General features: G+C 35.3%; 1 protein-coding gene and 1 long non-coding RNA gene across 2 annotated transcripts; one reads left to right on the forward strand and one right to left on the reverse strand.

The window, feature by feature from the left end:
- Positions 1-1,913: 1,913 nt before the first annotated feature.
- IDO1 (indoleamine 2,3-dioxygenase 1) lies at positions 1,914-15,716 on the reverse strand. Its single transcript, XM_040452693.1, has 10 exons — positions 15,576-15,716; positions 12,194-12,289; positions 11,958-12,077; positions 8,908-9,026; positions 7,735-7,749; positions 6,072-6,171; positions 5,410-5,527; positions 4,281-4,332; positions 3,468-3,616; positions 1,914-2,505 (listed from the first exon to the last, which is right to left on the reverse strand). Exons 1-10 carry the CDS (start codon positions 15,672-15,674, stop codon positions 2,150-2,152), a joined length of 1,224 nt encoding a protein of 407 aa, XP_040308627.1. The 5' UTR covers positions 15,675-15,716; the 3' UTR covers positions 1,914-2,149.
- On the forward strand, positions 5,435-25,859 carry LOC121015664 (uncharacterized). The gene is made up of 3 exons (XR_005783922.1): positions 5,435-5,543; positions 13,202-13,289; positions 24,287-25,859. It is a non-coding gene; the product is annotated as an uncharacterized LOC121015664 (long non-coding RNA).
- Positions 25,860-26,100: the final 241 nt, after the last annotated feature.

Below are 26,100 nucleotides of genomic sequence, written 5' to 3' on the forward strand. Positions count from 1 at the left end.
TGGGGCTCAAACCTACAAACTGCAAGATCATGACCTGAACCAGAGTCAGACGCTCAACCAACTCAGCCACCCAGGTGCGCCATACATGATGTTCTTAAAGAGAAAATGTGCATACAGAATGTGGCTGAAAGGATCAAAGATGTTTTGGATGTCAAGATGATTGATTATTAATTAGGTAAAACCAATTCTGGAGAAGAAACTCTTGATATGTAGCCTTGTGGCATGTAGCTGCGGAGCCAGATTGATCCGTGTAGCAGACAGGACAGAAAAACATCTTAACTTGGAGTCAATAAATGATCCTTAGTATTTACTTATATTCTAGTAGTACTTTATAGTTTCCTAAGATTTAAGCACTATATTTTATTCAACAGTAACCTTGTGAACAAGGCAGGACAGGCATTATTATGCTCATTGTACACAAATACAAAGTGACTTGCCTAAGGTCACAAAGGTAATAGATGTCCAAAACGGAGCCCACAAAAATAACCCACCTTTGAAACCTCTCAATTTAGTGCATTCTTAACCACATCAAGCCCTGAGACATGATGACCTTTCTTCCAACCCTTAAAAATTATACACGTATACACACACAGGTACGTACTTGGTCTGCATGCATACATTCATGCATGCAAACTTTTCTCATTTTAAACTTATATATGTTCATTGCAGAAACACTGACAGGAAAATAAAGAAGAAAATGTGTCCCATGCACCTAAAAACTATTACCATTGACATTTGGTATATTTTCTCTGGAATCAAATGAAATTTTGCTTATGAACAGGGAGATTTCACTGGGTTAGGGTGTATTCAAAATATGTTAAATATGTTAAAATAGTTTTTAGAGGTGTGACCTTAGAAATATGTGACTACATTTCCTTCCTTGAATCTGTTTGGGTGTGTGCACTCAACCCACTTCCTCAGACCTGGGCTTTCCACAAATTGAAAGTGCTTGCAAATTCTGCACGCAGGCAGCCATTGTGCCTTGTTTTTCTTCTCATCTTTAATAGCATAGCCAATATCTAGCTAATCATCTACTACCATATCTCATGAAATTCTATCAAGTCAGCTCATTTCTTCTCCCTCTTCTTCCCAAATTCCCTTTCTCTCTAATCTGGTCTACATCGAGACCGGTGAAAAAGATGAGGAAGATCAATAAACCAAAGTTCTCCTCCCCTTTATAAACAACTGTGTGACCCTCAGTAAGCAACTTCATCTTTCTGAGCCTCAATTTTGTCATCTTTAAAATTAGTTTGGGTCTGGGTGCCTGGGAGACTCAGCTGGTTAAGCATCTGACTTTGGCTCAGATCATGATCTCATAGTTTGTGAGTTTGAGCCCCTCATTGGGCTCTCTGCTGCCAGTGTCAGAGCCCACCTCAGATCTTCTGTCCCCCTTTCTCCTCATATCCCTTACTTGCGCGCACATGCTCTCTGTCTCTCAAAAATAAAAATAAACATTTTTAAAAAATGAGTTTGGCTCACATAATTTTTAAGCTCCTCTCCAACACTCTTAGATTATGTTATTAAATAAATTAATGCCAGATTGTGCGTGTCGGATAACCCCAGCCTCCTGAGAGAAATTATATTTCAAAGCTGACCTCTTCTTGTTAGCCCACGGTAATTTATTCATGAATCGACTCAATCATTTATATATTCATTCAACAGGTATTTGCTAGGTATGCACTAAGGTTGGGGGATGCATGGGTCAGTAAAAAATAGGGTGTCCCTGGCATCGGGAAGCTTATCATGTAGTAACAATACAGACAAGGACACAGGTCATTATAAACAAGTGTGATATTACTGTAGGGAAAGTAAAGGAATCTATTACCCATGGTTGAGGGTAGCAGTGTAGACTGGGTCTCATCTGGATGAATATTTAATTATAGTTATGAATAAAGCAACTTTTAGACATTTTATTATATCATATCAATATTTATTGAATGTCATCATTTTAATTACAATAAAATATTCTAATTTTATTATAATTCTATTCTTACAAGGAAGGAACAGATATTGGAAAAACACTTTGAAATCTTTTATAAGTACTATTAAAAAGTTGTGTATTATTAATTCGTGGGTCTGATACAATGAGCAATATAGACATATATAGACATATATAGACATCTTGGTCTTTACGAAATGCCAAGTTACATTAGTCAACGTTCAGCAGGAATTTCTCAGTTGTATTTCTAACACTCTTCAGGAAAGTCATGACACTAGTGCCTCCAGTTCCTTTATTTTCTGGTTCTGATGTTTCTTCAGATGTTGAGTTTGTCTTGTGCTTGTTCTTTGAAGGAATCACGATGTACTTGGCTACTATTTTCAAATGGTATTTTCTCAGGTCAGCCATAGCTTTCACACATTCATTATAATCTGCCTTCAGTTTAGCATCACCTTTTGAAATAACAAACTCACGGACTGAGGGGGCTGACTCTAATGACTGGAGAAATTTCCGGTGAGCTAATGGCATATATTCTCTCATTTCCTGAAGGAATTTGAAAGAAGATTCTGAAGGAACAAGAGAAAGATTAGTCAGTAGGGAAACCAAAATATTCCCCAATCCAGGGGAGAAGGTCAGAGTGAGGTCATAGTGGGTGGGAGATCACAAGCCACCACTAAAACATGAGGCACTGAGTTCACAACCACCCTGTTAGAAGACTACTCATCTTGATCTAGTAATGGTAATTATTGTAATACAGGCTTAATTCTGAAAGCCCCATGAGCTGAACTCATTCTTTCATAATAGAGTTTTTTGCTCATGTGTCCTTTCTCACTTCCTACTGTATTTGATCCTTCTAAAAAGCTGATGATACAGACAGGGTGAATATAATCTATACTTGACAGATCATGACACAGAGTCCAGGAGAGTTTAAGGGAGAACTTTTAATAAATGAATGAACTATTAACCAAGAAGTTCTTACTAGAGCTTCTCCTACCCCTACAAGGAATATAATGGATGTGGCTCATATTTCAACTTTGGGGCATCTTTAAAATTTGAGCTGCTGGAAAATAAGACAGCTGACCAAGAGCAATGTCAAGCCTCCCCTGTCACTGACATCTCCACTTCCCCAACTTCAACTCACAGTCCCATCTCATTTGCTGGTGACTTTCTCTTTCTGAATCTGATCATACATTTTCAGGACATGTGCTATGGGCTTCATCACAGCCAATTAGGCCTTATATACATGTTCAAATGTTAAGATTGAGAGGGTGATGAACTTGGGTTTTGGTTCTGGCTTCACTGCTTTCTAGCTGGTTAATAAGGGGTTTGTCACTTAACCTATAAAGAAATTTAAAAGTTCCTGCTTGGTTGTTTGTGAAAGGGGGTGATGACAAGATCTTGCCTTACTGATTCTTTGAAAAGTATCAGATAGGCTCAGATGAGATGCTGATGGAAAGTTACTTCTTAGATGTTAAAACACTATTGTATTAACATAGGAGATTATTATTATTTGTCATTATCCACTCACCTTCACCAGAACTCTGCTGGATGCCCAGCAGAACATCAAAGCACTGGAAGACGCTGCTTTGGGCTGCACTACCCCCTGCAAACTTCTTTGGGGTTTCCCAGACACCTTCATACTGCAGACCCTCTGGCAGCAGGGGGTTGCCTTTCCAGCTAGATGAGGAAGGAAAAAAAATCATTATTTAGATTAATTGCCAAATTTTCATATATAAAATTTTATAATAGAGGGTGAATGGAGAGTGACGTGACATAGATTTCATTATTCTTCTTCCACACTTCCCTCCACTCATGTTCATTTTTGAGAATGCTAAATAAAATGTTTCTGAGAAAATTTGGCATAAGGATTCTATAAATGGAAGCTTACCTTTGCATTGGAGAAAATATCATTCTGTTCTCTCTTTTTAATGTTTATTTACTTATCTTGAGAGAGAGATAGGTGGGGGAAGGGCAGGGAGAGAGGGAGAGAGAGAACCCCAAGCAGACTCCGTGCTGTCAGTGCTGAGTCTGATATGGGGCTCGATCCCATGAACTGGGAGATCATGACTTGAGCCAAAAAGCAAGAGTCAGGCGTTCAGTTGACTAAGCCACCCAGGCACCTCCATTCCTCTTTTTTTAAATGACTACCTTTCCTGTCCATAGTCGAGTCCATGCCTGGCCAACTAATAACAGAGAGAATAGTCTATTCTTTCTCTACAACTTGTTTTTTAAGATATGAATTATTTCCTAAACCCGATGGATAGTGGGGATCATCAGTGGGAATTTGATGTGTTATGATAAATGTTTAAGAGAAAACAAACTCAGGTGTAAGACTACATACCCAGACAAGTATATGCGAAGAACATTGAAAAATGTGTTTGGGTCCACATATTCTGTAAAAAGATAAGGTATGTTAAATTAAGCAGTTATCAGAACCATCACAGGAGATCAAGATATTGTAAATAACTGATAGCGGGTTTCAGCTTAGGCTGCAGGAAAGGCATTAGGTCCATCTGTGCAGAAAAAGTCCCTGAGGAGAAGCTCTCCCAAGTGAGCCTCATGTCCACTGAACAAGGTCTACCATAGGGCTAGCACACAGCTTATATCAAAGAGCCTAAGCCCACATCAGACTCCTCCTAGGGAGACCAATTAAACTGCCAATGTTTCTTTAAAGCTATTTCACATGCTTACTGCCATGAGATAAACTACTTACATAAAGAAAGAAACAAATCTAAATAAAATGAAAAGCAGAAATAACAACCCCAGGAACCCTGTGGGTTTGTTTCCCTGTGGATCATCCCCATGTCTCTCTTCCCAAAGCTTACTAACATTTTTTATCTGAAGGTCTATTTCTTTCCAATGACCAATCATCAGTAACTCAAAGCCTGGGGATACACTGTCACATATTTGTTGAAGCTGTCCGGCAGAGCGCATTTTTTTTTTTTTTTTTCGGTAGACCTTTGTTTATATACTTTTTTGGTTATTGCTGCTTTTTTTAAACTGTTAATTTTGTAATAACTTTTGAGCTCAGTAGCTTTTCTCTGTTGTTTCTCACTTAACTTGTGAAAAAGCAGAATTCTTAGGGAGTTCTTATCAAGCAGAAGCTAAGTATTTTAGAAATTAAAACAGCCTGAACCTTAAGCAACTGTCTCCATGGTTTTCAGTGGGAGGCTAGGACATTCCTGACAGTTAAATAGTTACCTGGCTTGCAATTCTAGCTTCACAATTTACTATCTATGTAACCTTGGGCCATTTATCTTATCTCTCCAGTAGATTACTTTATCTATAAAATTAATATAACGAAACCTACCACAGGAAAGTATAATAATTTAGTGAGATAAAGTGAAAACACACCCACTTAAGTGAGAGTTTTTTTTTTTTTTTTTCTATTTGTTTGACAACTCTACGTTTCAGGTAATCAGAAACTTGTGACTGCCAGCCTTGAATGTTGCCTGGCATACAATACTTGCCATGAATTTGTTCAAACTCTTTCTGGGCTTGTTTCAGACAAGAAGCTATGTAACGCAGCTCCCTTTGCAGAGTATTGTGGTCCTCACATTTTACTGCATTCAATAAATCAGGAATTACCTTAAAAAAATAAAAGGTAAACATTTAAGATTTCTTAGCACTAAATATTGGCATAGAATAAACTTCTTCTAATTCTTAGTCCCCAAATTAAATGTGGGATTTCCACTTCTTTTGTTTTGGTGAGTACCTTCTTATTTTTTTACTTAATCTCCTTGCATTTAATTAAGCTTGGGTTTATTTTTATTTATTTAACATTTAGAGATAAGTTTATATAGTTTTATATAGTTTTATTTCTAATTCTAATAGTCAAAACCATTAGATTTATATCACTCTGTGATCTAGTTCCAATGACAACTTGCATTAAAAATGTATCTCTTTTTTTGAGGTTTCAAACTTTATTCTAAATGTGTGGGTCCTACGCTTTATATTTTAGATGAGACACAAAAATAAATAAAATACTTTTTTCTACCAGATGAACCCTTATATCCAATTAAATAATTGAATGCTCTATTGAATCAAGATAAAGTTATTTCATGCATAATATAGAATGATTGCTCTGCTTATGGAAATCAAGATACAAATTTGCCAGTATGGATAGACTTACTTTGATTGCAGAAGCCGCTGCTATTTCCACCAACAGAGAAACCAGGAAAAATCCTTTACCGCAGTCTCCACCAGGAAACGAAAACAGAATGTCCATGTTCCTAAGAAAATAAGTCAAGGGAGTCAAGAATTTAGCAAAAATACTGGCGTATTTGTTTGAGTGCTTTGTAGTTTTCAAGTATTTTTATTCTATTTTAGTTTCAAAATAATCTTGTGGGATAAGTATGCTAGGTTTTACTATCTCTATTACATTGTTGGGAATATGAGTGTTAGGTCCATCGTCTAAGATCTAATGGTAAATTAAGCTGGGACTTTAAATTCTATTTTAGAATTTTGGAACCAGAAATTCCAAGACCATTTCTGTTTCTATTGTCTCATTAATTTTTCACATGCATATATATTACCATATTTATAGATTTATACATATTTGATGCTTATAGAGACATCTGTGAGGTATAATTTTAAGCAGGCTTTTTGCTTTAAATAAATATATTCATATCTATATTTTTATCTGTGAACTTGATTCAATTTCTCGGTGGTTTACTTGCTTTACAAAGAAATTGGGAAATTCAAATAATTGATTATACCGTATTTTCTTTTTTAGTGAAGTTTCACACTAGTGCTACCAAGGATTCAGTATCTGTATATCTATGAAATTCATGGTGGTTAAATTCATAGTCTCCGAAGCCAGACCATTTCTGCAAGTTTACTTGTTGTGTGACCTTGACCTAGGTATTTTATGTTTCTGCCTCAGTGTTCTCATCTGTAAAATGGGACTGATGATACCATCTTTCCATGTAAAAGCCTTCCATAGCTGTCCACTGATCTGAAGATACTATTTAAACCCCTTATCATAGCCAAAAGTCCTACATAATCTTTTTGCTAAATTTATTTCTTCCTCCCTTTACCACACTACTACTTGCATCAGTCACTACTTATCAACGACACTAGCCTTCCTTCAGTCTGATAATACATCAAGATTTTCATCACTTTGAGGCCTTTACTCTTGCTGTATCCTCCACTATGAACACTCATTTTTTTCTTGTAGCTAATTCCTTCCTACTCACTCTTTGGAATTTTTAAATTCCACTCTTGACCAATTTTTAAAATGACCTGTAGCTTAAGTAACCTGCTACAGGAATTCCTTCTTCATCCCTTTTATTTGGTTAGAGCTCCTCTTGCCCTCTTCCTAATCAAGGAGCAATTTACATAATTTGCCTGTATCCACTTTCTGCACCAAAGCAGGCTTATTCCTATGATATTTACCTTTGTTTCCCTGGCTTTCAGCCTCCTCTCAGTACAAAGATCAAAAATAGTAAGGATTAGGCCAAAAAGAACAAGTTTATGTTTCTGGCCACTGAGATTATTAAGTCAAAGACACACAGATGGATGTGCATTTTGTATTTGTGCATTTTTAATTACATTTTATATATGCAGGTGTTATTTTTGCATGTAAATATAGCTATGATATCAAGCAGACATGGTCCTATGATAGTCCGAGATCTAATTAAGGATTGGGATTATTTGCTCTTTAAAAAATTACTTGAGTTATTTTTTGCCTGAATTCAATTGGTCTCTTAAAAAGTACATTTGGATGATACTGATAAACCTATATTTACTTTGAATAAAAAATAATCCTTAGAATAAAGTGATCAAATACTTACTCATAAGTCATGGGCCTTATGAAAGCAGCCATCAAACAGTGGGCCAGTTGGAAAAGAAAAAGAAAATCAGTTAAAAACTCAAAAAGTGGTTTTGAGTTATTATTATTCAATTTAATACTACTGATCTATCAAAGGTAAGATATAAGTAAAAAAAAAAGAAAAAATATATATGTTTTTTAAAAAATATTTATCAACTAGGCATCATTGCAAACACTTAGGACTTTTTAAGTAAAAAAAAAAGAAATTAAATATTCAAAGAACACAGAAGGTTAGTCAAAACTAGTCATTCCTAATAAACTTTTCTAGATCAAATCCTTTCATTTTATGGTTCCTGGGTCTACAGTACTCCTCTGCAGAAACACACCCAGAGCCCTGGGACACCCTATGTCTCTTGTCCCCTTAGGGTATCAAATCCCACTGCTAAAATGATAGCAGGGGCCTAGTCCCTCAACAGGCTGCACTGAGGGCCTGGGCATTTTCCTTTCCACTGCCGAAAATGTGTTTACTCTTAACTGGAGAGATAAACATTAAAGTTGTAGAATCTCCAAAACATGTTACCCGAAAAAAAAAAAAAGCCAGACACAAGAATACCTGCTCTATAATTGCACTAATATGAAATCCAATAGCAGAAAAAATTAATTTTTAAAATGACCAATCAGAATGTGTGTACCTGGAGGTAGAGAAGAGAATTGAATAGAAAGAACCATAGAGGTGATATTCTGTATCTCGTCACAGGCTATCCATGTGTGTAGAACAGTCAAAATCCCCCAACCAAACAGTCAGGATGGCACATTTCATTGTATGTTAATTATACACCTTTCTCTCTTGTATATACCAGCAGAGGAAAACATACCCCCAAGAAAGAGAAGAAAGCTGTGCTGCTGAAAACTGAACCAATGACTAACTCCCTATTGACATAAATAGCATGCACTTCTTTAAAAAATAATAATAATGTTTATTTTATTTTTGAGACAGAGAGAGACAGAGCATAAGCAGGGGTGGGGCAGAGAGAGAGAGAGACACAGAATCTGAAGCAGGCTCCAGGCTCTAAGCTGTCAGCACAGAGCCCGATGTAGGGCTCAAACTGGCCAACCACGACACTCAACTGACTGAGCCACCCAAGTGCCCCAAGCATGTACTTCTTTAATTCTGCTATAATCACAATTTACGTACCCATTGGGATCCTTTTTCTTCCAGTTTGCCAAGACACAATCTGCATAAACCAGAATAGGAGGCAGATCCAGCTTCTTAGACAGTTCACAGTAAGGAACAGCAATATTCTTTGGCAAGACCTAATTAAAACACAGTATTTAGTATTAGCCTTTGAAGTATCTTACCTTTTCCTCTGCTTTCTGGGTGCCAGAACATTAGCTGTTCTACATCATGGCATTCTGAAACCAAACCACTATAATTTTCTCTTCCTCATTTCACAACTTAGTCCTGGGAATTATTAAATGTTTATGTTTTAGATGTGGGCTGATGTGGACATAATCTAGTCAGAGAGAGAAAAGGGAGGTAAAGGGTTCAAGGAACAAAGGATGTATCCTTGACTTTCCAACGGTCTGTGGTTACTTGTAGTCACTTACTTATTCACTCATGTGTCCACCCCATGAATATTTGTTGGGCAATTCCTCTATGCAAGGAATTTTTCATCCATAAGAAATACAAGGATAAAATCATGCTCAGTTTCCTTTGTTCTCAACTTTTCTTTTTCCGAGCCTATTACTCAGGATTCTGCTCTGTGTTTGCCCACATTCTAAAAGGCTCCTACCCCCACAGGGCAATCCTGATGGGCAAGCGCTCTCCTAGGGTGCCCATTGTTGCCACTCATGCGTGCCATGTTTTCCAACTGCTCTATTAATCATAATGCTGACCTTTTATTCTTTATACACCTGATTTTATAACCAGATTGTCCCATGTAATAATTAAGATCATCTTTGTCATCAGCAGCCTATGGCTGGAATATGTATGGCTCATCTGGGGTAGTAGGAGGTAGGCTACGGTGGGAGAGGTGGCATGACAATGTGGCCCACTCAATAGTTCTGAGAGCTCAGGAGAGCTCTAACCTCAGTAGCTTCGGATTAATTTAATACACCTGGAGATGATGGTTTAACAAAGAAGACAAAATGTTAGCATGGTAACATTGGCTATCAAAGCCCTTGCAGAACTTATGCCTCTGGAAAGTGAAACATTTTGGTTTGCAAATGATTTACATTTGTTTCCAAAGGAAATTTCTGCCTATTTCTGATTTAAAGGGAAGATCAAAGGGAAACAAAAGGGAAGGTGCTTAATTGAAAAATTAATTTGAGATGACTTGGAAAAAAGAAAGGAAATGTTCAAACCCATCTTAATCTATTAGAGACATTTACACAGCTACTAAGAAACTCAGATGCTAATTTCTAACCCATTCTCAAGCAAAATTCGCCTTATATTGATATATCTTATTTTTTATCCATTTGTTCTCCTTCCTCACTTCAGTAGTTGTATATATATGTATGTGTGTGTGTATATGACTATTGACAATATGTGTACACACACACACACACACACACACATATATATATATTTCCTATAGTTTCCTCACTTCAATAGTCATATATATATATATAATTTTCTATATATATGTATATACATATACATATATATGTGTATATGTATTTGTTGCTGGCTTCTAAAATCCTTTTTAGAATAATGTGGTATATAAAAACTAGATAAATTAACAATATATTTTTATTTTTATTTTATAATTCTGATGTCCAGTCTGGTAAATTTATTATCTTTTTTATTATCCCATGTACATTCTGGTCTCCATATTTTTTGCTAGTCCTCTCTTTCTCTTTTTTGCTTCTCTCCTCTTTGAATAAGCTGTACCAATCTTTTAAGAAGTAATTCAAGTCCCACTTCTTCCTTGAAACATTTCATTATTATACTCCTCTGGACTCTCATACTTCTCCACTTAGCATATGCTGCCCTTTGTTATTGATGATCTTTCATTTTGTTTTGACTTTATTTACTTATTTTGAGAGAGAGAGTGTGCATGTGTGCGTGAGCAGGGCAGGTGCAGAGAGAGAGAATCCCAGGCAGGCTCCACTCCGTCAGCGCAGACCATGAACTCTGAAATCATCACCTGAGCCGAAACCAAGAGTTGTAGGGTTAACTGACTGAGCCACTCAGGTGCTCCTATTGATGATCTTTCTATACAATACCTATACATTTAGCTAGACTCAGATTCTAGCAAGTCTAGTGGGGCTGTGTGCTTAGGTTGTAAGGCTAGAACTAATCTGAAACTTTTTTGTGTCATCACAAAATTTATATATGGTAGTCTGATAATTATAAAGAAGTAAAAGGTGTTCCCATGATTATGCAGAACACATTTTCCCTTTTGTTTACATATCAGAGGATGACTTATCACATAGGGGAACTATATGTGTTGTTTTGTATTTAAACAGGATGTGGAAAGACAAGATAATAATTCCAAATAAATTGTCAAAAAGGAAAAAAAAATCATTAAATGGCAGAAGGTGCTTCTGGAATCTATTTTATCTCTTTCTTGTCTAAAGATCAGGTATTACAGTCAATTGGTTTCATGTGATTAGGATTGCCAGCTAAAATAAAGTATGGTATTATTTTAAATCTAAAGTTATCTACTGTTGATGAGAGTAGAGTGAAACCCATATGTTTTTCCGTGTTGACAGATTACATTTACATTGATGTAAGAGAGCACTTTGGCATTAAGTAAGAAGAGTCATAAAATGTCCATATCTCCCAAAACTCATAAAGAGAGAAAAAATTTAATTTTCAAATATATTGATTATAATGTCATTTACAATGGCAAAATATTAAAACAAGGACAGTATTTGTAAACAGAGGATTGAATAAATAAAGTCCAGTAACTCAATGAAAAACTATAAAGTGATTGCAAATGATGACTAGCATGATTATGTTGTAACTAAAAAATGCTTACAATATAATTTAAGTGAAAGACTCAGGACATATGTCTATATCCACAGGATGGAGCAACTGTGTTATGTAAGTGAAAGATTAAAAATCCAATAATGATAGCAGCTGGCATGTTAAGTCAATGAAACATCGTCTTCTTTTTATTTTCTGTTATACAAGCATCACCAAATTTAGTTATAATAGTTTTAGAATTATTTTTACGTTAAATGTAAATTGGATGTAAATTGTCATATAGCATAAGAAATACCAGGAAATCTCCAAACCTCACAAACATCTTCACCACCTTGGTTCCACACATATGCCATGGTGATATACCCCAGGACCAGATGTGCAAGGCGCTGTGACTTGTGGTCTTTGAGGTCATCAATACCGACCATTTTTAACTGGGAATAAAAAAAGAGATTGACTCAAATCAACATGGGTGACATTATAGCTTTAAAGCCAAGTGAAAAATGTTAAGAAACTCTAACAGAAAGATGAATGTAATGCCTTTCCAAACCTTCTCAACTTCTTTACGTAGTTCATTTTTGTCAATAAGTTTAGGCAGGTTTTTAGCAATGGAAATCCATTGATCATAAGGGTAAGGTAGTTCCTCCTAGAAAAAAAGAAACGGGACATTTATTTCATAGTGAAAATTTTTATGAAATAGTTTTGCATCTGATTCATAGTCTGTCTTGCCTGTAGATCAATTCTGTGTAATGCTGTCCTGACAAACACTTACCTGTCTAGTAACCCCAGTCCTTGCATTGTTACCTGCACACTCAGAGCTCAAGACTTCTTCCTCTCCTCCAGCACTCTCACCTGCTCTTTTACACAGGCTACCTCAAAAGTTCCACTAAAATCATCCTGATTACTCCAACATACACTTAGATCCCCAAGTATAAATCCTGTGTATTATACCTTCACATTGTTAAGTAATTTATTGTTATCTGCTATTTATTTTCTCTTCCTGGCTAGATTCTAATTTTTTTTAATGGAAGAAAATTGAGATTTCTTAGATGTCAGTAAGTAGACTAGGCACTTTGCTCAATAATTTCTTATTTAAATATTATAATGACCTAAAAAGTTGATTGTTATCTCCATTTCATGAATAAGGAAAATAAGGCTCAGTTTATGAGATTGTTTTGTACATATAGTTTATTGTGATTGAACTTTTAAGTGTTTCCAACTTTCAAAAATCAATGCTCTTTCTTTCCTTTTTTTTTTTTTTAAAGCTTATTCATTCCTCATTTCTAAGAGAAAGAGAGAGAGCACAAGCGGGGTAGGGGAAGAGAGAGAGGGAGGGAGACACAGAATCTGAAGCAGGCTGTAGGCTCTGAGCTGTCAGCACAGAGCCCAATGTGGGGCTTGAACTCACAAACTGTGAGATCATGACCTGAGCTGAAGTCAGATGCTTAACCGAATGAGCTACCTAGGCACCCCTCAAAAATCAATGCTCTTTTAACATCTCGCTACCCCATTTGATGGTAAGGATTTTATCATGCTTTTAATTTCGTATTTCTTACAGAACCTTGGACAGTACTGGACTTGTAAGAGATGCTGTACCTATATGTACCAATTGCCTGCTTTGGTACTATAGGCTTATATTTTTCCCGGTAAGTGCAAATAAAATCCAAACAAAAGCGTCTCTTTGGATCTTATCATATTTATACTTTCATGTCAAAGGAAAACATGTAAACAAAAGACCTAGACACTGCCCTGAAATGAGCTTCAACTTCCCATATGCTCTTTCCCCATGCCTTTCTCATTAAGCTATTTCCAGATATGTTCTTGAGGTCATCAATACTGAACTATGGGGATGCAGCAAAAACAGAAAGATTAACTCAAACCAACATTGATGAAATTTTAAGCTTCAAAACAATTAATATTATAAGTAAGCTAGAAGACAAAAAGGCAAACGTCACATAAAATTCAAAGCTTCAAAACAATATTATAAGTAAGCTAAAAGACAAAAAGGCAAACATCACATAAAATTCAAACATTTTCAGGGACTTCAGATAATTGGCCAGTCTTTGTCTATTAGTGCAGATGTTTTAGCAATGAAATATGCAAGCAGTATATTCACTAGATAGTCACCTCTCTGGTTTCTCTGAAACCTTCTCCGTAACCACACAAATGCTGTGCAGTGGTGTTTTTAGTAACAACTATATATATATATAGTTGTTGTTCTGCATTTTACTCTGGAACACAACTGAATTTTTGGTTTTTACTATTTTCCCCAAATAACAGAAATATTTTTTATTGTCATATATCGTGATTAACATCCTTTTGACAGAACATTTAACAGATGCAAAAATTCAATCAATAATATACTTCTGTTTCAGAGGATGCTTAATGGTATAATATAAATTAATTAAGAATAACACAGAGGGTCATCAACTTCTGCTAGATTAGAGAATGTATTTTGTATCTATGTGGAACTAGAAGACATTATTTTCTTTTGGAATAGAAATTTGATGATAAAATATGAAATGAACATTGTGAACTTATGATTTCTAGGAAAGATCTTCAGTGAAGAAATAAAAGTAATGACTAATTTGTTCTCCTTGTTTCAGAATATGATCTAACTTCCTAAACATCGTAAGTAGTAATTACTACTTTTTAAGTAGTCCAGGAAGAGTTTTGTTTTGTTTTTGTTTGCTTTCATTTGTTTTGCTTTACCCCTTGGAATCTGTTCTTAGAGCTCCAAAACTGCCACGATTGTCTTAATTTTTAAAATAATTTACTCTGGGAGAAAAATTATATATAGAGTTTTGCAACTTCTTGTTGTACCATTGATAAGTACATTTCCAAAATCATCTTATCCTGGCACTGCAGTGTGCTTGTATGGAGGGGGAGCAGGTCTAAGTATTAGTGATTTGTAAATACAAAGTGCTTTAAGCAATGACATTAGTGGGTTTGTTGTTCTTTGAGAGAGAGAGAGCACAAGCTGGGGAGAGGGGCAGAGGGTAAGAGAGAAGGGCTCGATCCCAGATCCCAGGAACCTTGAGATCGTTACCTGAGCAGAAATCAAGAGTTGGATACGTAACCAACTGAGCCACCCAGATGCCCCTACAGGATGTTATTTCTAAGTACAGCTGGATTAGATCTCTAACTAAAAATATGTTTGCTGCATTGAAAGATGCCCTCTGCATGGCTTAAATTTCTCATCAGGAAAATGAGGTTAATGACATACATACTTTTTAGGATGGTTATGAAGGTGGAGTAAGTTAGTATTTGTAAATTGCTTCACGATGCTATATAAATGTTTGTTATTTGAAATAGATAATAAGATGGTTTTCCTGGCATTCTTTGAAATACAACTTAAAAAATGTAGTTTTAAAGACAAACATTTAGTCTACATGTCTTGCTGTTTGCAGGCAAAGTTTGTAAAATTTAAAAAAAAAGGCAATTCAGACTCTCATCCAAATCTTACACTTAGTAGCAACAAGTAGTATTAATACAACACAAAATTGCTTGATATACCATCTCAAAAACCTAATCAAAGTAGCAACATGTACTTCACACAATTTAAGGTATTATCAACCAAGAAAAGGGGTTCCTTTGACATGCATCATTTATTACTTTGTTGTTTTTTTTCAAAATGCCCCCCCAAAATGCAATTGCACTAAGCCAAAATACTTCTATAGTTTCCTTATTTCATCACTTACCTTATCTGTGTAAGGTAAGTAAAAAATGGATTTAAGACTCAATCTCTAGGCAGAAAATTTTAAGGTAGTTAAGTATGCACCATTTATTAAAATTCTGCTCTACTTTTGGCATTGCTTCATCCATTTGTTCAGTAAAAATTATTGAACCACATTTGCTCAACAGAAGTTAACTTGCTCAGGTAAGTAATGATAAGAAAACATTTTTGCCCATACATCAGTTCTTTGTCTTACCTGTGGAGTTGGCAGAACGAAGCCCACCTCTTCATCTATATGGTATTCTTTCAAATTTTTCCAAGAATTTTTTGTAGGCAATATCCTATTGTGTGACATTCTTGCAGTCTACTTCTCTGGTCCTCCTTGTGCAAGGAGTTTTCAGAGCATCTATTTATTATAGAGGTTGCCATAGCCAATGATTGCAAACTTACACACGTAGGCAGCAAGAAATGACTTCCACTTTTGGAATAGTTTCATTTTCTTTCTTTGTAATTTGATAAACAATAAAACCACAAAAGCATCTCTATTCATCATATGAAGAAACTGAAAGTTTATGGTACTATGAAGTATTTGTCACTGGGAACACCATTCGTTTACTGTCATAGGGAATGTGGGAAAGAAACTGAAATAACAAAAACCATGAATATAGGTAACTAGAAAAGTACATTTTTTAATGGGAAGTATTAAATCTTTGAAGTAAGACAATGAATTTGACCAAGGCTAAAGTCCTAAAATATCCCTTCACTGTTACCATCATTGGCTTTCCATTAAGTCTCTAGGGTTCTTTAAACACGGTAGTGTCTTATTTCAGCAACCATGAAATGTAAACCATGCTACATTGAACTAATGTAGGCAATGATTGATGTAGAAAAAAATGGAAGCAGGTGAGGAATTAAGACAGTACCTCTTGGGGCACCTGGGTGGCTCAGTCAGTTAAGCGTCAGACTTCAACTCAAGTCATGATCTCACCCTTCGAGGGTTTGAGCCCCGTGTCAGGCTCTGTGCTGACAGCTTAGAGCCTGGTGCCTGTTTTGGATTCTGTGTCTTCCTCTCTCTCTGTCCCACTCCAGCTCATGCTCCGTCTCTCTGTCTCTAAAAAATAAACATTAAAAAATTATTTTAAAAATTAAAAAAAGAAAGACAGTACCTCTCTACATGCCCATTTTTCTTATTCAGTCTTTTACCTGTGTTCTCAATGATACAGTTCTTTCTTCTTCATATTCCTTAGAAGTAATTTTTAGGAAGACTTTTCTGTGTCTCTACTATATTTGACTGCTAAGGACTGTTGAAGCAATAATACTTCACATTTGGAGAGTTTGTAATATGTTAAAAGTTTGAATAAAGGATAAAACATCCTGAAAATGTTTCTTCCAAAATGCAAATTAAAACTGCATTTGGCAAGTTCTTTGGGGTGCATGTAGTTCTGTGGTCACTTACAGGCATTGTTTGATCTTACTAATAAAGCTGAAGGAAAAGGAGAAACTGTATCGTTCCTTATGATGATCAAAAGGAGAAATGAGGAGTTAGTGTGCAGTGCATTGTAAGAATGCAGTTTTGTCATCCAGCTTATGAGTACTTGAAATAACTTCCTGGTACATGACTCTGCATTCTAGAATATTTCTTACACTATTTTTTCCCTTGAATCATGGATTCTTTTTTTTTCTTTTTTAACATGTAGTTTTACAAGAATATGTTCTCCTTATAATAAAACTAAGGGAAATTGAAACTAAAATTACACAGGAAAACACATGGCTAAGCTTCAGAATGAATAATCCATGAGGCTGATATTTTTGAAACCAGGCCCAAGGCAAAAACACAAATAAGAATATCGTGTTGGATTATCATCATGGAAGGCAAACATAACCAAAACAATTTTAGGAATTGGAGAATGTGTGTTTATTCCTATGATGTTTCACTCTTTTTACCTGGATTTGTTTTCCATCGGTGAGTCAAGACAGATACATGTAATGAAGTTTTAGATAATTCTATCTCAGAAAAGTTTCTGAGGCTTGATGTTTTTTCAACGTTTATTTATTTTTGGGACAGAGAGAGACAGAGCATGAACGGGAGAGGGGCAGAGAGAGAGGGAGACGGCTTGATGTTTTTTTAAGAAGCATGGTTTGATACAACTTCTTGACTCTGCTTGTTTATTAAATCCATCCTACCTTCGACTCCAGAAACAGTAATATTTTAGCATCCTACTTTTCTCTCTACCTATTTATCTGTACCTTCACATTTTAACCCTTTTCATATTTTCATATTTTGGAAACATTTTCAGTCCTCATTTATCTTGATTTTTCTTCAGCAATAACCACATCTCATTGAAAATCCCTTTGCACAAGGGGTCAGAAAAGCATCTTAATCGTACTATCCTCTATCGATTCTTTATCTTTCCTTTATCTTTTTACCTGTGGCCAGGTCATTGTGAAAGAAAGCTCCTTAAAGTCAAAACTCAGCTTTTTGCTCCATAACCTCCCAGCCCTGACGGATACGAATCTGACTGCCTTGCATATATCACTTGTTTGATGACTTGGCTGAACTCTTGTATGTAATGATTGTACTGCCTGGGTTATCTCCATAGCTATAAAGTACATTTCCAATTGCCTGGTGAACATCTACATCTGGAAATCCCATTTTTCTTTTCACTGAACACAATGCCAGAACTATTATAAATAATAATAAAAAAGGAACTATTATGAATAAACCTGCAAAAGAACTTTTATCCAGGACGATGATAAACAAATTTGTTCCCTCACAACATGTTACCGTATATAGTAATCCAAGTTCCTCTTTATTATTATGTTATGCTAGTCTATGTAGAGAGTAGCTTTGTTTTATTTTATTTATTTATTTTTTTTTTTTTTTAATTTTTTTTTCAACGTTTATTTATTTTTGGGACAGAGAGAGACAGAGCATGAACGGGGGAGGGGCAGAGAGAGAGGGAGACACAGAATCAGAAACAGGCTCCAGGCTCCGAGCCATCAGCCCAGAGTCTGACGCGGGGCTCGAACTCCCGGACCGCGAGATCGTGACCTGGCTGAAGTCCGACGCTTAACCGACTGCGCCACCCAGGCGCCCCCAGAGTAGCTTTGTTTTAAAAGTAAAAGAGGTTTCAGCTAAAAAAAGTTAAGTGACCTAGAACATATAAGAAGAATGAAGAAAATTATTGAAATATCAATATCCACTGGCATTTACCATTAATATTTTGGTGATTACATTTTCCACTGTTTTTGGTTTACATTAATAATATCCAGGGGTGACTAGGTGGCTTATTCAGTTAATCATCTGACTTATGCTCTGCTTGTGATCTCGTGGTTTGTGAGTTCGAGCCCCACATCATGTACTACACTGACAGTGCAGGGCCTGCCTGGGATTCTCTGTCTCCCCTTCTCTCCCTGCCACTCCCCGTACTCTCTCATACTTTCTCTCTCAAAATATATAAATAAACTTAAAAAAAAATAAAAAGAATAAAATAAATAAAATTTAAAAAATAATATCCAAATTTTCCTGACCACTCACTTGTGTCAGGAATTTTCTTAAAACTGTTCATGGTAACTAATTTGACATTTATTATTATCTTATGAGAAAATGCTCATGATAACCCCCAAAAGAAATTAAGGTGATTCAGCATATTTCTGTGCCTCTAACATAGCTGTATAAATATGAAGTAGTGTAGACTGTGAGGCAAATAGTATTTTATTGCATCAGAGTTCTCCAGAGTAACAGATCCAATAAGGAGATAGATAAATAGACGGATAGACGGATGGATGGATGGATAGATAGATAGATAAACAGATAGATATCAAGAAATGGGCTCTCATGATTGTTGGGGCTAGAAAATCTGAAATCTGGAGGGCAAGCTAAAAACTGGAAACTCTTGACAGGATCTAATGTTGCAGTTTACCAGCAAAATTTCTTTTTTAGAAAAACCTAGGTTTTTGCTCTTAAGGCCTTTCAACTGATTAGATGAAGCCCACTCAAATTATCCCACTTAATTTCTATTACTTAATGCAAACTAAGTATAGGTATTAACTAATCTACAAAATCTCTTCAAGACACCTGCGATTAGTGTTTAACTGAATAAATGGGTACTATAGCTAAGCCAAGTTGACATAAAACAAATTATCACAAAGATGAAAGGGGAATACTTTATAACACAAAGTGTTTAACTTACCAGGAAGATATGACGATATTAAATTTTCTATACATTAAACAACATAACCTCAAACCGTGTAAAGCAAAAACTGATGTAGATGGAACACAAAAGACACAGACACATACCCACAATTAGACTGCAATTTTTTTGTTTTTATTTAAAATCTCACTAACAGAACAGCTAGTCCCAAATCACTAAATACATAAGCAATTTTAAAAACAAGATTAATGAACTTGATCTAATTAAGATATATAGATTATCAAGCTCATCAATTTCAAAATACATATTGTTTACAAGTACACTGGAAAATTTACAAAAATTTACCATATACGTATGTGCAGGCCCATAATCAAATCTGAAAAATTTTATAAGATTAAATCCTACAGAAAATATTTTTTAACCCATGTAAAATAAGACAAGTAAATAACCAAAAGTTCACTGGGAAATCTCTGTATGTTTGAAAATTAAGACATAGGTTTATATAATTCATAGGTCAAAAAACACCATCAAAATAGAAACTAGAAACTATTTTTACTTGAATAATGGTTTAAAAATGATAAAATTTCTCGGATTCAGCTAATGGCTGACTGAGAGGGAAGTGTATCGTCTACAATGCATACATTATTTTAAAAGAAAGACTACGCATCCATCTCATGATTTTGGAAAAATAACGCATTATGCTCAAAAAAGTAAGAGATGTTGTTACATAAAAAAAAATTACAAAAAAGTGAGGTATGGTTGTTACATAATTGTAAATAAAGTTATGAATGAAATAACAGTTATTCACATTAAAGTCTGTAAGCACACTTGACCGGTATTTTTTTTCAGTATTTAATTTCATATGGAAACAGAACTTAATATAATTCATATACAGGAAACTACATAAATTTTGTTAGATAGTCATGTTGTAAATGGAAGAGAAACGCCCCCTTGTGGGTTCTTTAAGGATAATTTCTAGCGCGGCAGTGAAATCACTCTGAAAAGCACGTAAAATTAAAGGATTTATTACATTCACAGGTTCTAAAAAGGGAGGCACAGTAGGCTCAGATGGCGACCCAAAGTCACCAAGAGCCCAAAGTTTGATCATAACAAAGAAGAAGCGGAGGAATGTTCTATGGGCAATGGGCAGATACCTTTATTGAGAGTCATGGGTGGGGTAGTTTGTAGTACCCTGGAAGCATTCACATTAGATAATTTGTAACAGAATCAGCGTGGAAAAGAGGAAAGGGACAAAATACGGAAGTCATCATGAGATTTATTACTTCAACACACATGTTGAGAATGGGTACCCAGAAAAGGGAAGTAGCTACATAAAAGTTCAAAACAAGCAAGGGCGGGGGTGGTGCTGGCACTCAAGGAGCCAGTGACAGAACAAATAGCCGCCACACAAGATTAATAAAATTTATTATCACATAGATTAAGATAGAAAACATTTACATCATTCAGAATGTTCCCTTTGCCTCTTTTCAATCCCCTGTCACCCAGAGTCAGCCACTATTTTGATTTTTATCACCATAGATTAGTTGGGTCTGGTCTTAATACAAATGGAATCATACAATATGTATGCTTAGGGTTCTGGCTTCTTTCATACAACATAGTGTTTTGGGGATTCGTCCACGTTGCATTATTAAAAATGTTTCTCTTCTTATGGTTTGATAAGTTTTCGTTACATAAGCATACCAATTTTGTTGTTTAACCATTCTCCTTAAACCATCAATAAACATTTGTTTCCAGCTTTTGACATGTATGAGTAAAGCTTCTATGAACATTGGTCTAAATCTTTGTGTAGACATTTGAGTACATTTTTCTTAGGTATTTGGCTAAGGGTGGAATTGTTATGTAGTAACTTATTAGAAACTGCTACATAGTTTTCCAAGGTGGTTTTCCATTTTCCATTTTCATCAGCATAATGAAATTTGTTGTTGCTTCACATTCTCAGCAACATTTTCTTTGCTATTTTAGTAGATGTGATATCACATGTGGATTCAATTTGTATTTTCCTTATTATAATAACTGCTATTCACATATCTTTTCTGATGTGCCTATTCAAGACTTGGAAAGCTTTTTTTTTTTTTTTTAATTTGATTTTCTTTTTATTACTGACTAGTATGAGCTGTTGATTGATTCTGGATACAAATGTTTCAAGTATGTATACTAAGAATATTTTTCCAGTCTCTGGTTTGTTTTGTTTTGGTTTTGTTTTTACTTCCTTAATGATGTATTTGATAAAGAATGTTTAATTTTAAAGATTAATATATCAACTTATTTTTACATATTTGGGACATTTCAGTGCTATGCTTAAGAAAACTTTGCTTACACCAAGTTCAGGAAGACAGTTTGTTTTCTGCTAGAAAATTTTATAGATTTTGCATTTTATTTCATGACTCACCTTCAACTAATTTTTATATTATTTAGTAAAAACCTTTTCCTTTCTTTCTTTTAAATTTTTTGTATATAAATATTCTGTTGTTCCAACACCATTAGTTGAAATAATTTTTTTTTAGTTTTTTTTTAGTGTTTGTTTATTTTTTTTAATTTTTTAAATGTTTTTATTTATTTTTGAGACAGAGCATGAGCAGGGGACGGGCAGAAAGAGAGGGAGACACAGAATCCCAAGCAGGCTCCAGACTCTGAGTTGTCAGCACAGAGCCTGATGTGGGGCTCGAACTCACAGACTGTGACATCATGACCTGAGCTGAAGTCAGATGCTTAACCGACTGAGCCACCCAGGTGCCCCCCTTTCTTTTTAATTTTTTTTAATGTTTGTTTATTTTTGAGAGAGAGAGAGAGAGACAGAACGTGAGCAGGTGAGGTGCAGAGAGATGGAGACACAGAATCTAAAGCAGGCTCCAGGCTCTGAGCTGTCAGCACAGAGCCTGACTCGGGGCTGGAACCCACGAACTGTGAGATCATGACCTGAGTGAAGTTGGGTGCTTAACCGACTGAGCCACCCAGCTGCCCCTGAAATAAATATTTTTTAATGGATTTTTTTTGGCTATTCCAGATCCTCTGCATTTTATTTTTTGAAACTAGAATCAAAAACCTCCTGGGTTATTGATTCTCATTGCATTGAATCTTTAAGTCAATTTGCAAAGAAATTATATCTTATGTTGAGTCATGTAATTTATGACTATAAATATAACTCCATAAATGTAGTTATTTGTTCAAGTTGTCTAAAAGTTTTTTGGTTAGCGTTCACTATGGAAGTCTTGAAAATTGTTCTATGGTATATTTTTATAGATAGTAATCTCCTTTAAATTCTTTTTCTAACTGGGGCGCCTGGGTGGCTCAGTCATTGAGCATCCGACTTCAGCTCAGGCCATGATCTCACAGTCTGTGAGTTTGAGCCCTGCATGGGGCTCTGTGCTCCCACCACAGAGCCTGGAGCCTGCTTTGGATTCTGTGTCTCCCTCTCTCTCTGCCCCTCTCCCACTCATGCTCTGTCTCTCTCTGTCAAAAATAAACATTAAAAAAAATTAAATTCATTTTCTAATAGATGTTTCTGGTATCTAAGTACAATTGATTTTTGTATATTGTTCTTGACCTTTTCAAATTCACTTAATTGTTCTAACAAATGGTTTGTATGCTCTTTTAGATTTGCTGCGTATATAATTATGTCACATGCAGATAAAGACAATTTGATTTCCTGCTTTCATCTATTTATCTATCTAATATATATCAATTAGTTCCTCTAAGATGACAATGTATAGAAGAGATGAGGGCCTACACACACACACACACACACACACACACACACATACTGTATGAATACTATTTACTTATTGAAGAAGTTTTTTTCTATTATGAGTGGAATGAATATTTTTTAATTTTTTTCAAACATCATTGAACATGTTTTGAAGTCCACAGAGAAAATTATATAGTTTTTTTACTTAATGCTTTTAATTGGAATGATAGATATATATATTTTTTAATTTATTTATTTATTTTGAGAGAAAGAGCATGGATGAGAGACAGAGAGAGGGAAAGAGAGAATCCCAAGCAGGGCTCCATCCTATGAACTGTGAGTTCATGACCTGAGCCAAGACAAAGAGCTGGAAGTTCAACCAACTGAGCTACCCAGGCACCTCTGTAATGATAGATTTTTGAATGTTATAAGTATCTTTCATCCCTAAGCTAAATCTGTCTTGGTCATAATATATATATTTGTTTAATTTGTTTCTTTCCTTCTTTCTTTCTTCTTTCTTTCTTTCTTTCTTTCTTTCTTTCTTTCTTATTCTTTTTTAAATTTTAATTCCAGTGTAGTTAACAAACTGTTATATTGGTTCAGGTGTACAATATAGTGATTTAACAATTCCATATATCACTCAGTGCTTATCAAGATAAGTGTATTCTCATGATATATTGTTCTTATTATATATTGCTAGATTTCATCTGCTGATGTTTTGTTAATTATTTAAAATTTTATGTCCTGGAGGGATATTGGTTTCTAGTTGTTTTTTTTTTCTAGTTTTCCTCCTTTCTTTCTTTCTTTCTTTCTTTCTTTCTTTCTTTCTTTCTTTTTCTTTTTGGTAATGTCCTTGCCAGATTTTGATATCAAGATACATAGGCTTTTTTAAAAAAATAATCCTTTTTTTTACATTCTCTGAAGGAGTTTGGGTAAAATTGATGTTATTTTGCTTTAATTTTTTATAGAATATACTAATTAAACAATGTGGGCCTAAGGGTTTATTTTATGGAGAAGTTTCAAATTACTTTATTTCACAAACATAAGACTATTCTAATTTTCCATATGATGTTAGGTCAGTTTGAAAAGTTCTGTTTTTCCTCAAAGTTGCTGTATCTGGATCAGCAAGAGGCAAAAAAGGAAACCTGGACCCTCCTTCTCCGCACAGACATGCTGATTCAACAACATGGACCAATTTCTTTTGTTAGAAATCCAGAAACCTGTTGAAAGGCTCTTGCCACTGAGATGATAGGGACAAAAGCCAAAATGAATAAAATGACACCTTACTCATAATCTCTTCCCCCTACTCCGTGCCACGGCAATCAAGAGAAAAACCAGAACTCCCAGCTTCTCCCTAAGAAGGGAAGGAGAGGACTGGGTCATATGTCCAAAGTTAAGACTATTTAGGGGGCTGCCCAAGGTACCAATTACTGTACTGAGTACGAGCACTGATTGGAAAAGGGCCCAGGTCTGGGAACCCTGAGAATATAGTCCGCAGTTTGAACTAGCACGCTCTATTAGCCAAAGTGCTTCCCCTGGTTCAGCACTGAGCAAGCGAGAACACCCACATCCTTCCTTCTCCCTGGAAAGAGTCGAAGCATGCAAGAGGGAAAGAGAAAAATAAAACATATATCTAACATTCAGACTTTTCAGGGAACTCCCCAAGGGACTGGTTTTTGTCTTGCCTGTCTCTAAGTACGGACAGGATATAGTACACTCTGGGTGCCTTGGGACCAGCATATGCTGCTTCTTCACAGGAACTACAAGATAACAGACACCAGAGGGAGCAAGATATCATAAACTCTTGAAAAAATAAACCAACAAATTCTTATAATTATGAATTTACATAGGCAAGTTTGGAGAAAAAACACATCCACCAAAAACTTTTGAGAGGCCCACCAGAATCTCTAGCTAGGGTAATTGGTGAAGGTCTTCCCATATATGAAGCCAGTCCAGAGAAACTAAGAAAAAGCGCTGTTTTTTCAAATATGCAGATACCCACACTGTTGAGGGCATTAAACACACACACACACATACACAGGAAACAAAAGAAAACACCAAAAGAAAAAGGGGTTTCATTACCTAATAAAGAATTCAAATTATGATCATAAAGATAATTAGTAAGTTCCGGAAAACAATTTATGAATAAGTTAGAAATTTCCAAATAAAGATAGAAAAAAATACAGAAATTTTGGAGCTGAAAAATAAAATAGCCAGACTGAATAATTCACTAGAAAAGTGTAATAATAGACTTTACCAACTAGAAGAGAGAGTCAGCAAACTTGAAGACAGGAAGAACATTTGAAATTATCCTATCACAGAAGCAAAAACAAAAAAAGAATGAAAAGGTGTGAAGAAAGCCTAAGGGACTTCTGTGTCTTCATCAAATAAATCAATACATGCACTATGGGAGTCCTAAGAGGGAAGAGAGAGACAGAAGGGACAAGAGAGCTTATTGAGAAAAATAATGACCAATGCCTTTTCTCTATTAAGATGGTCGATCATGTGTTGTATTTCTTTCATTTTGTTAATGTGTTGTATAACATCAATTAATTTGCATACATTGAAACATCTTTGTTCGAAGGAGTAAGTTCCACTCAGACATGGTGTATAATCCTTTTAATGTGCTGATGAATTCAATTTACTACCATTTTATTAAAGACTTTTTCATTTATATTCATCAAGAATATTTTACTGTAGTTTTCTTTTCTTGTGTTGTCTTTCTCTGGCTTTGGTATTAGTCTGATACTTGCCTCACAAAATGAGTTTGGAGTTGTTTTCTTCTCTTTTACTTTTTGTAATAGTAAGAAGAGTTGGCATTAATTGTTTTTAAAATATTTGGTATAACTGACCCATGAAACCATCTATTCCTGGGCTTTTGATTATTGATTCAATCTTCTTATTTGTTATTGGTCTCTTCA

Source organism: Herpailurus yagouaroundi, unplaced genomic scaffold (genome assembly GCF_014898765.1).
Source record: "Herpailurus yagouaroundi ecotype Mexico unplaced genomic scaffold, PumYag 28, whole genome shotgun sequence".
Lineage (NCBI taxonomy): Eukaryota > Metazoa > Chordata > Mammalia > Carnivora > Felidae > Herpailurus > Herpailurus yagouaroundi.